This window comes from Pogona vitticeps, chromosome 2, assembly GCF_051106095.1.
Source record: "Pogona vitticeps strain Pit_001003342236 chromosome 2, PviZW2.1, whole genome shotgun sequence".
Taxonomy (NCBI): domain Eukaryota; kingdom Metazoa; phylum Chordata; class Lepidosauria; order Squamata; family Agamidae; genus Pogona; species Pogona vitticeps.
In genome coordinates this window covers 162976416-162990214 of record NC_135784.1, presented here as the reverse complement: position 1 = coordinate 162990214, position 13799 = coordinate 162976416, and the positions used below count along the sequence as shown (strand labels likewise).

The following is a 13799-nucleotide window of genomic DNA, read 5'->3' as shown; positions in this document are numbered from 1 at the left end:
TTTATCTTACTAATCTCCGCCCACCCATGAAAATACTGGTGGGAGGAAGTTGCTCTTATAGGAGGATAGGAAGAAGAAGGGTGGTTTCCTATTGGTATAGGTGTCAAACAAAGGTCCATTTCATCTCCCTGACTGTTCAGTCTATACCTAGAAATTCTCATTTTTTTAAAAATGGATTAGATTCACATGAAAGAGGAATGAAAATTGGTGGAAGAAACTTCAAGTTTAAGGCAGACATGATATAATATTTATGTCAGAAGACAGAACTTATTTAAAGCAACTGCTTATAAGGGTAAAAGAAGAAAGTGCATCAGCAGGATCACAACTGAATGCTAAGAGAAAAACAATGATTACAAAAAAATTACAAACTTTAATGGTAAAAATAAAGCAATAGAAATGGTTACAAATGTTCTATACTTCAGTTCAGTGACTAATCTAAATGGAGAATTTAGCCAAGAAACCAGAAGACTGGGGTTTGGAAGAGCAACTATGAAAGAACTAAAAAAAAAAAAAAGACCTCCAAAAGGAATGTTGTGTCACTGGAAACCAAGGTCAACACCATACCATACTGTGGTATTCCCAACTGCTAAGTATGGATAGGAAAGCTAAACACTGAACACAGGTGACGGGGGAAGTCAATTCATTGGAAATGTGTTATTGGAGGACAACATTTTGGATACCCTGGATCTCTAGAAAGACAAGTGGGTGCTAGATCAAATCAAAACTGAACTAGATGTGAGAATAACAAACCTGAGGCTGTCATACTTCAGAGGTATCATGAGAAGACAAGACCCGCTGGAAAAGATAATAATGTTGGAGAAAAATGAAGGCAGTAGGAAAAGAGGAAGAAGTAATATGAGATGTGATGAGTCAAGAAAGGAAACCAAGAATATGAATTTGCCATACTTAAGCAGAACTGCTAATTACAGGATCTTTTGGAGGTCACTAAGCAACTTGACCACAAACAACAACAACAACAACAACAACAACAAAGAATGCTCAAGTTATAAATGGAGAACTGTGCAGTTGCCTTCAGCATCGTTGGTGAGACACCTAGTAATCCAAACAGAACTGAGTCAAGAAAGACAGACGTAATACAAGTGATCCAGGCTTATTTGCATACTGCCTCTGAAATGTAAACAGTATAACCAGACCTTGGAAAAATTAGGTTTTGGGGATAATACTGCTAGAATCCCCTAGGCAGCATGGCCGCTAGCTAGGAGATTCTGGAACTCTAGCTGACCAAAAAAGCATGTGTGAAACATATCATGTGATCTGACTGATCATTCATGATCTATCAGCCAAGCCCTGAGGGCTGCTTTGGGAGAACAGTCCTGCCGCAGTCCTGGAAACAGCGGTCCATGGTCCATGATTTCAGTGATTGGCTTGTTCAACTGATGTGTTTCCTTTCCCAATGAGAATACACAGACCCACAAAATTATGACATGACAAGCTTCCAGGGAAGGAGATGGTGAAGTCTTGTACTGAAGGTCCTCAAATGACATGTTCTAAGGAACTTAGGTCTGCTGCTGAAGGCACCAGCTGTATGCCTCATCTCTCCTGTAGCATCCACTTTAAAAGGCCACATAACTTGAGGCCCTGCTGTGGTCAGTGATAGTACCAGCCATGAACAAAGTAGAGTGAAAGCAAAAGATTTCTGAGTACTTTCTTTTCAATGTACACATTCTCTACAAATGTCTGCAGAGACATGATGGAAAGACTTGCCTCAACAGCGACCTTGTTAATCTGGTCCAGACTTATTCACATAGTATATATCACCATCCCTGAAATTTAAACAGTCAGTGGATCACTTATTTCCAACCCTGAGCTTAATACACTATTGGTTGTACCACTTTTAAACTTTCTTCTTCAGTGATTCATAGTGAACAGAACAGAAAAGGGATATCTGTCCAACCAACATGATTTAGGAGGAGAGATTTTCATTAAGCAGGTGTTCTGTTCTTGCAGGGTAGTAAAAGGGCCTATTTTACTACACTGCCCTCAACAACTGAGAATACACCTTACTTACGACATGCTGTGACACTCTTAGAGAATTATATTCTACCCTGAGGTCTCTAGTGGTAGGCAGAGAAGATTGTTCCCGTTTAGGACTCATCTTTCTAAGGAGTTCTTCAGAAGTTTCCACTCAGTCAACAACAATTCATCAATATGGGTTGAAAAGCATACTGAGAAAGACCGTATTATTCTGTTCAGCCTAGATTATTCTGTTTAGTTGGTCTTTTAATGTATGGAACAGAGAGTGTGCTTCCACATAATCCCTTTGTGTGCCACAGTGATATATTTGTTAATATTTAAGACTGGCACTTGGTGCCTACGTTAGACACTTCAATGAAGCAATCCTTAAGGAGATTACTATCTGTTTACAGAACATGAGGGCTTTGCAGGAATCTGCCTTGAGTAGTCAAACTTCTATTTTGAAAATAATCTCCTCTATGGGACTTTAATACACAGATTTCTTCCTCACAAGGGAGAGCTGTACAGTGCTGCTGTGACATTCTTCTTCACACTTCTAAAGGTTATGTGCTTTAGTAAAACCTGAAAGGGTCTTGGGACCCATCTGTGCAAATGATTCATTCTGTTCCCTCTGTATGAAGTGCCGAATGCAACAGGAACATGACTGCATAGAGCCATACATCCTGCTTGCCAAAAGATCTCACTGCTATCAATAGTCAACCATTACGACCACTGTGGATAGTACAGAGAATGTGATGATGAAAGAGAGTGAAGTAATGTGCATAGTACAGAGAATGTGATGATGAAAGAGAGTGAGGTAATGTACATTTAAATAATTCTCTAGTAGTAGTAGTCAGTCCATGTCCGAATTTCACTACAAGGTCCTTGTCTGGGCCTTTAATGGTCAAAGAGAGGTATCCAACAGAACACCACTTCTACATGCCTAACAACGATTCACTTCATTGGGTGTCTTTCCAAAACCAGACAGACTACTGCTGCTGCTAACAGGGAGAGATGTATAAGGGGAGGCACCCAAATAGCGGAACACCTTCTTTGGCAGTTTTGCTTGGCAAATCCCTTACAACCTTTCAGCATCAGTCAAAAGCTGTCCAGTTGCATTTATTTTATCACAACTCCTCTTCTCTTTAATTGGATTATATTTTAATGGCCCATGAGATTAATCGTTCTTTATTTATTGCTTCTGTTTGTTTATTTTTTTAAAAAAAATATTATTTGTATTGTTTTACCAATTTTATTAGCTTAAATGCATATCTCAGGACAGATCGCTAAGTAAATAGAACAATTCTGGGTTATCACACTTTCTGCAGGTGAGGCAAGTGCATTCATATTTTTGAATGTTTTGCAAAATAAACAGGTCCTTCCACGAAGCAAAATAGATGATAAACAGGAGGAGCAACTTAAAACTCTAAATGACACAAGCTAGGGTATTTTTACTACATGCTTAGAACTTTTTACTCGGTGTTGATTTGAAAATATGGGTCCCGACTATAATCTGAACTTTTGTTACGTCAGACATCACCTTTTTATTTATTTATTTTATTTATTTTTGGACTTATATACCGCCCCATAGTGCTACAAGCACTCTCCGGGCGGTTTACAATTTCATCATACAGGCTACACATTGCCCCCCCAGCAAGCTGGGTACTCATTTTACCGACCTCGGAAGGATGGAAGGCTGAGTCAACCTTGAGCCGGCTACCTGGGATTTGAACCCCAGGTCGTGAGCACAGTTTTAGCTGCAGTACAGCGTTTTAACCACTGCGCCACAAAGTTATTGACTTCAAGCATTTCTACATTCTTTAGCCAACAAAGCTTCAGGAGTAGTTGACAGGTCAATAAAAACAGTTCCTACCCTTAGCCTTAACAATCTTTAAAAAAACAACAACACACAACCGCAACCAAATACAGCACAAAAGGAAAAAGGGATGAGGAGGGAAAAGAAAAATAACAGACATTCAGTTCTCCTGCACTTTAGGTTATTGACTCTTCTTTTCTCAGTAACCATACTGTACAACAGGACTCTTTGCAGAATCCTCAGAATTTACCTTAGAAAGCCATACCATCTAAACTAATATAATAAAAGAAATAAAATTGTAGCATGAAATATACCCTTTAAGTCAGAGAATAGATACTTAGTGAACTGCCTCAGAAATGAATTTTGTCACCTTGCATCCCTATTTCCTCAGTGGAATATGCAGGCTTTCTTCAGTTATTATGTCCCTTACCACTCATGAGTACTAGGACCGTTTGAATGACCCTGGCAGGTATTTAGCAGTGCCTGTAATGTTAATTGCAAATGATGAGTGACGCTCCTCTCTCCCACTCTGCAATGTTGTGTTTTGTTCTAGATTTCTTTTGCTTGTCAATATTTGTTTTCCTTGTGCTTCCCTTCTATACCTTGCCAGTGTGGGCGTTTTTATGGAGACCTTTAAAAAAAAAGGTAGATACTCGCAAGGCTATACCTTCCATCATCTGCACTGGACAACACATTTATTTCTACATGATTTAGAAACACATGTCGGTTACCTCCCACCTTCATCCGCCCACCAACCCTTGAGAATAATTTTACCCTCAATCTCACACTTTAACCTTTTTTTTTCTTTTTCTTTTTTGCCGTTGTCATGGGCACAAAGCTAATACGTCTGTAGTACCAGAATTCTACATTAGTGAATGATCTGACAAGGCAGAAAGAGTTGCTATAGAATGGATCTTAGCAATAAGAAGCATCGACAAAGTACGTGCAGGTGATAGACATCCTTTGTTTGTGGACCCGGTGCAACATCCGAAGTAGCAGCGTGCGGTGCAATACAAGGATTCTCATCTGACAATCCTACTACAGGACAAACGACTTCGAATGTGAAGACGGGAAACATGTCAAATGATTCTTCTGCTAGTGCTTCACAAGAACAGTCCTGCTGGGTCATATTAAGGAGCAATCTAATCCAGCCTGCTGCTTCCACAGGGGTTAACCAGGTGTCTCCTGGTCTTGCTCTCTAGCAACTGATATAGTGGCCCATTTCATCTGGACATGGAGGCTCCATGTCTGACAGTAGGACCAATTACCTTGGGAGGTGATGAACACTCCAATGCACGAGGCATTCAAGAGGAGGTTGGACAGCCGTCTGTCAGATATACATACTCAGATTCCTGCACTGAGCAGGGGGTTGGACTCAATGAACTTAAAGGCCTCTTCCATCACCATGATTCTGCCTATAACAGAAGCCTACATCAGGGCTGGCCATGGGCACTTGGGTTCCTAGGGCATACCATCTAAACTATGAAATAATAGCAGTAACAGCAATAGCATAAACAGGTTAAGAGCTTCTTAACCTCAAAGCGTGCCCTGAATCTACCACTAGAGACGGCCGCTTTTCCTTATGACAGAGTAGGCCAAAGCGAGGTCTTAGGTCAACATAAAGACAGACTTATCTTACCTTTCCAATTAAGGCAGCAAATTGATTGTTGAGTGTCTTCATCTCCTCTTTCTCCTTGTTCCGTATCTCCTGGAAGGCAGGATCAATGTCCAGGTGGAGCGGAGTCAAGAGCCGCTTATTAACAGAAACTTTTGGATAAGCATGACGGCTATACCCGGTGAAACTCGAAGAACTGAAGTTTCTCTTGCTGGCGTCACCCCTGGTGGGGCTACCGCAGGCTTCAAATCTTGAACAAGGGGAGGACGACCGCTCTCTTCTTCTGTTATAGGTAGCTTCAGGTGAATTGAGAGAGCTGCTGCTGAGGCTACGGAAGTCCCTGTAGCGGCTAGTCATGGTGTCTCAGAAGGAACCTAAGGAAGCACTGGGCCAGCCAATTTGCGACTGAAAGTAGCTAGAAACAGAGCACGTTTGAGAGCAGCGTAGATTTAATTCCTGTCTGTGCCGAGCTCGGTTTGGCTAATGAATTACAAACACCTGTTCTGCTATGCTCATAAAGACGTGAGGGTGTGACTGTTGATGTAATCCAGAACAACCTGTTGGCTTTCTTTCCTCCTCCTCCTCTCTCTCTCTCTCTCCCTTCCTTCCTCCTTCCCTCCTGTCTTTTGTAGTTTTGTTTGTGAGATGAGCGCACATGCACAGACACCGGCACTCAACCCCCAATTACTCACTTGCCTCTGTTTACGGGCACCCTGAGGAGCTGAGAGAAGCTTCCTCAGCCTAAAATGGCAAAAAGAGAAGGTGGTAAAGAGAGAATAACGCAATACACAAGTTAAAGCAAACAGACACATGGGAACAGCTAGCCTAGAGTAGAATGTTTTGGAAGACTGAGGTCATCGTGTTTCTTCACTGACAACTAGAGCTACGTAAATCCAAAGAATGGCATGCTATGGCACATGCCAGTTAAAGAAGAAATTCTGCCTTCTCAATTCACTCGGTTTCAGGTAGTTTGAATGCAAAGGGGAACACAACCACCTTCTGTCTGCTTTAAATTGAAGCTAATTGAAGTAGCTACAAGTTCCTCGTTACAGAAGTGAACAATGAGGATTTTTTCCTTATCATTCATATCCAGTGAGCAATGACATTCCCCCCCCCAACCATGCTGATGGGTAAAAATACATTTGATACAGTTCACTGTATGTGTACTCAACCTGTAGATAATTGATTAACTTGAGTATTTGCAAATTCAGATTCAAACCAGCCTGGTACACACCTCTTGGGCTGCTGTGCGACACGTTCCCAAATGTTGTGATGCAGTTCTTAGCTCCAAAACATATCAAAACACATTTAAATGTAATCACATGAAGCTAAATTGTTTAGAAATACGTGCATTGTAGGATAATATATTTAGGTGCCCACATTTGGAGGGGGAAAATATTCCAGACTATACATTCTAAATGTTTTTGGGGAGCAACAATAAACAGCTGCAGCCAAAACAATGAAGGGATCTAGGGCACCTTAAAGATCAGCAAGTTTTATTTGGCATAAACACTTCAGCAGATGCAAACATGTATATTCACAATGTGAATTTTCCTGTGGATTTCTTTGTTTATTTTCTAATGTGGAGACATGATAAAACAGGCACATAGGAGCACATACAGAAGAGATACAAGCCCTCTCCAGGCATTAGTATAGCAACTGGGTTCCGGTATATGCTTAGAGGGTAGCACCTAGCCATATTCTGCCTGTAATCACTTTGCTCATCAAAGCAGCAAAAGTCTGAAGAGAAGAGTCTTGCCTGCACATATGTGCTACATGCAAGCAAAAATGCACATTTCCCCAATATTGTTCATCATGTATACCTCCTTCACACAAGCAAGGTGTTCTTGCTGCTTTAATGAGTACATGCAAGCAAACCAGAGGGCGTGAGTTTTCTTGATGGACATGGGTATAAGGAAATGAAAGACCAGAACCTGGCAGTTATACATATTGTATATACATTTCTGTCAATGTCAGTTTAAATGTGCACAACTCTAGCAAAATTCTGACCGTCATGTAAAATTATTGAAAGTTATGAAGCTCCATGGCGGGCACCATGGAAAGTGAAGTGCTTCAGGCCTGCTGAGAAGGACCGTTGATTATATGAAGGGTAAGCAGAAGCAGGGTTAGTTAATCACATCTCTGTCTGGCCCTTTGTAGTAACAGAATACATAATTATCTGTTTATACTGACTTCACTGCTGTGGTATTTAGAGGAGAATGTCTGCCAAGCCTTCTGAACTGGAGAACAAATATTTTAGGGGGGAAAACAACAACTTCTGTGCATCTTCTTGATGTGAAGAAACAGCCAATCCTCCAAGTTGATTCTTGAAATAAAAAAAGGGCCTCAGCTTTGGTATGTCCCAACTTCAGCAGTTAACTCCGGTAAGATCTTGTAAGATCACACAAATCTTCACACCATTAATTCTTCTATTTCTCAACAGCAAAACTGGGGATCATGTTTTCTTTCTTGCCAGTTTGAACTTGCAGAGGAAACGGAGAGCAGGATCATCTTGCTTAAAAAAATAAAAATAAAAAAATGCATCGCCCAAAGCTGTCTTGATCTGATTGTAACTAATAAACAAATCAATGCAAAGATCTGAATTAAGCTGGACTTGGATACGAGTAGTGGTTGCTCAAAAACAAGACATGGATTTGCGGCTTGTCATCAGCAGAGTATTGCGAAGCAGCAGCACTTCTGAGAACAAGGCCAGTCGGTCAATCCTCTTGCCTCACCGGGACCTCAAACAGAGAGGTTTAAGAATATGTTAATCAACAAGGCTGAATGTTAACAACTTTTTGGATACAGAAAGCCATGTGACAGTACTATCGTTTTTTCTCTCATCACAAACTGTTTTGCTATCCCAAGAGTGATTGTGCTGGCGACTGAGTAAAAGTCAGAGAGTCTTTAGAGAGGCGAGTCTCCAAAACACTGTGACCTACTTCTTTGGGCCGTCATCAGGTTGCTTTCTTAGAATCTTCAGGAAAGTTCCAGAAGCACACTTCTTTTTACTGGTCTTTCTGTAGCTCTTGGGGATGATGGTTTTAGGAGCTCATTCTTGTAGTTTATTTATTTTTACTGCACAGCATTGTGTACAATGTACTGTATTTAAATTATAGGAACGCCTTGAAGAAAACACCTTTCTAGTCCTAATCAGAGCCTATCAGATATAGTCAAAACAGTTATTTTTTCTGCAATACTAGCACCAAGCTGGCCATTGAGCCACCTCAGTCTCTCTCGGGCAAGAATATCTATTACCTTTGTGGTTGGTCCTCAGTCAATTCCAGGCCTAATTTCTTTCCTCTTTTCTCCATCTTAGTCATTACTCTTCCCAAACCTCCAGGCTCTTCTCTCTTCTCTTTCCAGTCTCCTTTAGTTTATCTCTTCTGCATGAAACCAACATTAGCTGCTACACATTTTCACTTTCTCCAACCAATCCTTCTAGATTGACACATCAGAAAAATGCCACCTCATTGTGGATTAATAGGCTTCAGAACTGACTCCACAATGATCATACTTTTCCCTGTGCTCCAGAGTTAATATATGTTGTTGTTATGAGATGTCAAGGACAATCCTATAAGGGCTTTTGAGATGTGAGAGATATTCAAGAAATTGTTTGCCTTTGGTACCCCACAATTAGTCTCCATAGCTGAGCAAAGATTTGAACACAAGTCTCCAGAGTCATAGTCCTGCACTCTATCCACTATACTATGTGTGCTCTCCTCGTATGTGACCTTTCACTTTAAACCTCTGTTTCTGAATATGGGCATTCCTCTGAGCCTGCACAAATGAATTTCTTATTCTATGCCTCAACAGAATATTCAGCTCCCTATAGTGTTTGGACAGGGAAGAACCTAAGACTTTATTCCCAAGATACCAAAATGGCAGCCATTGGCCTTTTACTAAACTGGTGTTCCATTTGGTCAGTGTTTCATACTTACGGACAGTGTTATGTGTTTTTTCTGAAACTGTATCATGCCATGCAATAATTTATAGATTAAAATTGCAAAACATTTAATGTCACATAACTGCTGGATAGCTCAATGGTTTAGATACCTGGCTGCAGAGCCAAAGGCTAGAAGTTCAATTCCCCACTGTGCCCCATTGACAGGTGATGGACCTGATGATCCATAGGGTCCCGCCCAGCTCTGTAGTTCTAAAATGAAATATTCTGTGCCAGAGTTTCTTCCTCAAGATTGAATGTTTTTCTTCTCCGACTCCTGCGCACTGCAATAGATTGTTTTGCAGTACCCTAAAAGCCATTGATTTAAGAGAAAAGGGGTGTTTTAAATAAAGATATAAGCAGGAGTTAAGCAATTAAAAATAAATCTCACCAGATAATGGCACATGACTGTATGGAATAAGAAGTTCATTTGTGCAGGCTCAGAAGGAGTAGGGGGGGACTTCCATGGGATCAGGGGCCATATTTCCTGTTGGCCAGTTATAGAAGGGCTGTTTACCCAAAGAGGTCACTACCTAAGGAGATGCATGGGGCTGAGTAGAGCTTAGTCTTTTTTTCCTTCTATGTTGTATTTTATATCAGAGAGAAGAGAATGTGTACTACAGACATTATACACACACACACACACAGAGAGAGAGAGAGAGAGAGAGAGAGCACTACATATTTATTTTATTATTATAAAATTATTTTTACTTTTTTATTTTATTTTATTTCATTTTGCACAAAAAAAGCAAGACAAATAAGAGACAAGGGGAAAAGAAAGGGAAAAAAAAGAAAGAAGAAGGAAAAAAAACTAACCCCTCAAGTTAAACCAACCCCTCCCCCCTTTGGAGTCAGAGACTCCAGCCTTGTTAACCCCCCTGCTCCCCCAATTTCATTTTCAGTATATACATGCATCATAAACTTTGCCCTAAGCTCCTGTCTTCTTCTGGGCCCAAGAATATATTAGTTCCCAGCTTTGTTTTACATAGTCTCTTGGCTGTTATAAAATTATTTTTACTAAATGAAAGTAATGGAATTATTACTATTAAAAATTATACTCAGACGTAAGTAGTTATTATTAAATATTATATCATCATTTTCCCCTCAAAGCCCACTGAGACTTAATTAAAGACTGATTAAAATTAAATAAAGATTACATTTAATTCCTTAGAAAATAAATTGCACTCAACCTTGAGAACCAAGCAGTTTACATTTGGTTACCCTGTGAGAAGAAACAGCATGAGCCGTTTAAATGGTAAAGTTTGCAAAGACTTTTTAAATAACAAAGAACAGATGGATGGATTGATTGATTTACTGGTTACAATGGGAGAGAAACCAGGGGAAGAACCTTGGAGCTGGACATAATTAAATATTTCCTCTTCCAGTTAAGACTGGAAATACTGTTTATAAACAATGTCTAGCTGTATAAATTTCAGCGGAAAATTGGGATTCTGTCTTTTTAACATTAAAAAAATCTAAGAACCCCAGGGGGGCAGCAAAAGAGGACATGGGGGGCACATGCAGCTCATGGGTCACCCTTTATCCATCTAAGATATAGATTATTTAGTGTTTTGCAACCCTAATCAGCCCTAGCATAGCTGAATATACAGGAATTCCAGCCCAGACATTTGTCAATTTTCATTTCTCTCACATTTCAGGATGTTTTTTTTCAAAAAATAATTCTAAACTTCTTTCTATTCTAAAGAGGAAGAAATTTGAGAATTTTGGAAAGTTCATTAGATAGATAGATAGATAGATAGATAGATAGATAGATAGATAGATAGATAGATAGATAGATAGATAGATAGATAGATAGATAGATAGATAGATAGATAGATAGATAGATAGATAGATAGATAGATAGATAAATTTCCCATCCTTCACATCATTCATTTTAATGCATATTTTCTGGAGATCAGAGACTTACTTTCTTTGAACAGAACTGAAATCAGAAGAATTATAATCTTAGCATATTTAAGGTAGCAAAAAAAGGAAGAGGGCATTCTCACAATCTCTTGAAAAGCAAAAATATGGGCACTATAAAGTTTAAACAGGTATAATTACCAAAACATCATGGCTCTCTTTTGCAAACAGACATGTCTGGAACAAAAATTATGGCTTTCTTATACGGGAAGATGTTTCTTAAACATGCTCTCCCCCCCCCTTTTTTTTCTACACAGACATATATGGCTTGAACAACAATCCCCCTTACAGAATTGCCTCAAAATTGTGTTGATGTCCATTTCTAACACTCCCCCTTTATCTCCACAACTGTAGGGCAGATGCTTAAGATTACACAAAATGTTGTGTGTTGACAGGAAGATATTGACTCACATGTTGGGATGAACTTAGCTTTACATTAGTGTAAACTATTTTATGAGAGGGGGAAACGCTGTGTAATGTGATGGAGACTATGGCATTTCCTGATTGTTTTGGACTTCCTCAAGGTCTGATGGTGTGGGAGCGATAAATTCTTGAAAGGGTGTTTTCCTGTCTTTCCTGTTTCTATCACCACCACCCCCTCTCTCTATATGCCAAATATCTGGTGCAATTTTGAAAGGCATCTATCTCCTATCCTTAATTGGCTATACAGTATTTAGCCAAAGGATGGAGGCGTCAAAAGCTAGGAAGAAGGTGACAAACAAAACTGGTGTGGAGCCACTGTGTATGTGGCAATCCAGACCTTCCGTCCAAAACGCTGAGTGAATACCCTGACTCAGAATTCTGCCTCTGTCCTGCAGATGATTTATTACTTTATTTTACAATATCTATTCTATACGTATTTCAATTCTCATGGATCTGCAGAGCAGTTCTCTACAGAATCCATTATTGGACTGTAATTTCCTTTATTGTTATTGTCGTTAAGTGCTGCCAAGTCACCCCCTGAATGAGCAATCTCAAAATGTTCTGTCCTCAACAACCTTGTTCAGCTCTTGCAAACTCAAGCCTGAGGTTTCTTTAAGGAGTCAACCTATTTCATATTCGGTGTCCCTCTTTTCCCTGCTGCCTTTCCCAGCATTATTGTCTTTTCTAGAGAATCCTGCCTACTCATGATGGGCCCAAAGTAGGACAGCCTCAGTTTCAGCATTTTGGCCTCCAGAGATAGTTTAGGCTTGATTTGCTCTAGAACTCACTTGTTTGTCATTCTGTCCAGGGTATCCACAAAGCTCTCCTCCAGCACCACATTTCAAATGAGTCAATTCCCCCCCCCCTACCAATTTTCTTAACTGTCCAGTGTGCACACCCATACATGATGATCAGAAATACAAGGGTGTGGATGGTCTTGGTCTCCAGTGGCACATCCTTAAACATCATGATCTTTTCTAATTTATTCATCACTGCCCTTCTGAGTTTCAGTCTTCTTCTGATTTCTTGGCTACAGTCTTCATTTGGATCGATTGTTGATCCAAAGGTATACAAATCTCTGACTGTTTTAATTTATTTGTTGTCAACATTAAAGTTGTGTAGTTCTTTTATAGCCATGCTTTTGGTCTTCTTAATGATCAGCTGCAGTCTTGCTTTGGCACTTTTTTCTTTCACTTTCACTAACAGTTATTTTAAGTCATTGCTGCTTTCTGTCAGTACAATAGTGTCATCTGTTTATCTTAGCTTATTGATGTTTCTTCTGACAATTTTCATTCCTCCTTCATCTACATCTAGTCTGGCTTTCTGTATGATGTGTTTTGTGTACAGATTGAACGGGTAATGGAATAAAATGCACTCTTATCTGACTCATCATGTGGTTCCTTGTTCTCTACCCCCCAAAGATGGTGGCAGTAAAGGTGAATAGTTGTGTGTGTTTCAGAAAACTCTCTGAAGTTTGTATTCGCGAAGGCTTTCACGGCCGGGATGTAATGGTTGTTGTGGGTTTTCTGAGCTCTTTGGCCGTGTTCTGAAGGTTGTTCTTCCTAAAGTTCCACCAGTCTCTGTGGCCGGCAGTGCTGTCCTCTGAAGATGCCGGCCACAGAAACTGGCAAAACATTAGGAAGAACAACCTTCAGAACACGGCCAGGGAGCCCGTAAAACCCACAACAACCATCTCTGAAGTTTACTAGGTATTTGTACAACCACCACTGCTTGACACAGATAGTATACAACACTGAGGATTCAATATCTAAACTTGCTAATAGGAAGCATCATTATCTATATTAAATCAAAACCACAGCCACAATTACAAGGTCGTAAATACCAACCATACTTGCCAATATAGTGTAATACATTTCTCATCACCTTTAATGACCCTCCTTCCATGTCAGCAAAAACAGAAGAAAGATTAAAAATTATAAGTAAAGTGTTGTGGCACCTTAAAATCTATTAAATTTTAATGTAAGATTTCATGGACCTTCTTACCCCACTTTGTCAGACATATGAGGTGCATTTCACACATGCCATAATTTATGACCTCTGTTTGGTATTCAGTTCTGTAAACATTTAGCAAGAGACACAAAAGC

The 13799-nt window shown here is 39.8% G+C and overlaps 1 protein-coding gene across 1 annotated transcript in view; it reads right to left on the bottom strand.

Annotated features, from left to right (window-relative positions):
• The window catches only part of LOC110091588 (uncharacterized), a 60630-nt gene extending 49492 nt beyond the window's left edge, over positions 1–11138 (bottom strand). The window contains exon 1 of the mRNA XM_072991057.2: positions 5430–11138. Coding sequence (XP_072847158.2) covers positions 5430–5762 — 333 coding nt within the window. The 5' untranslated portion in view covers positions 5763–11138. The remainder of the gene's footprint in view (positions 1–5429) is intronic.
• Between the last annotated feature and the right edge of the window lie 2661 nt (positions 11139–13799).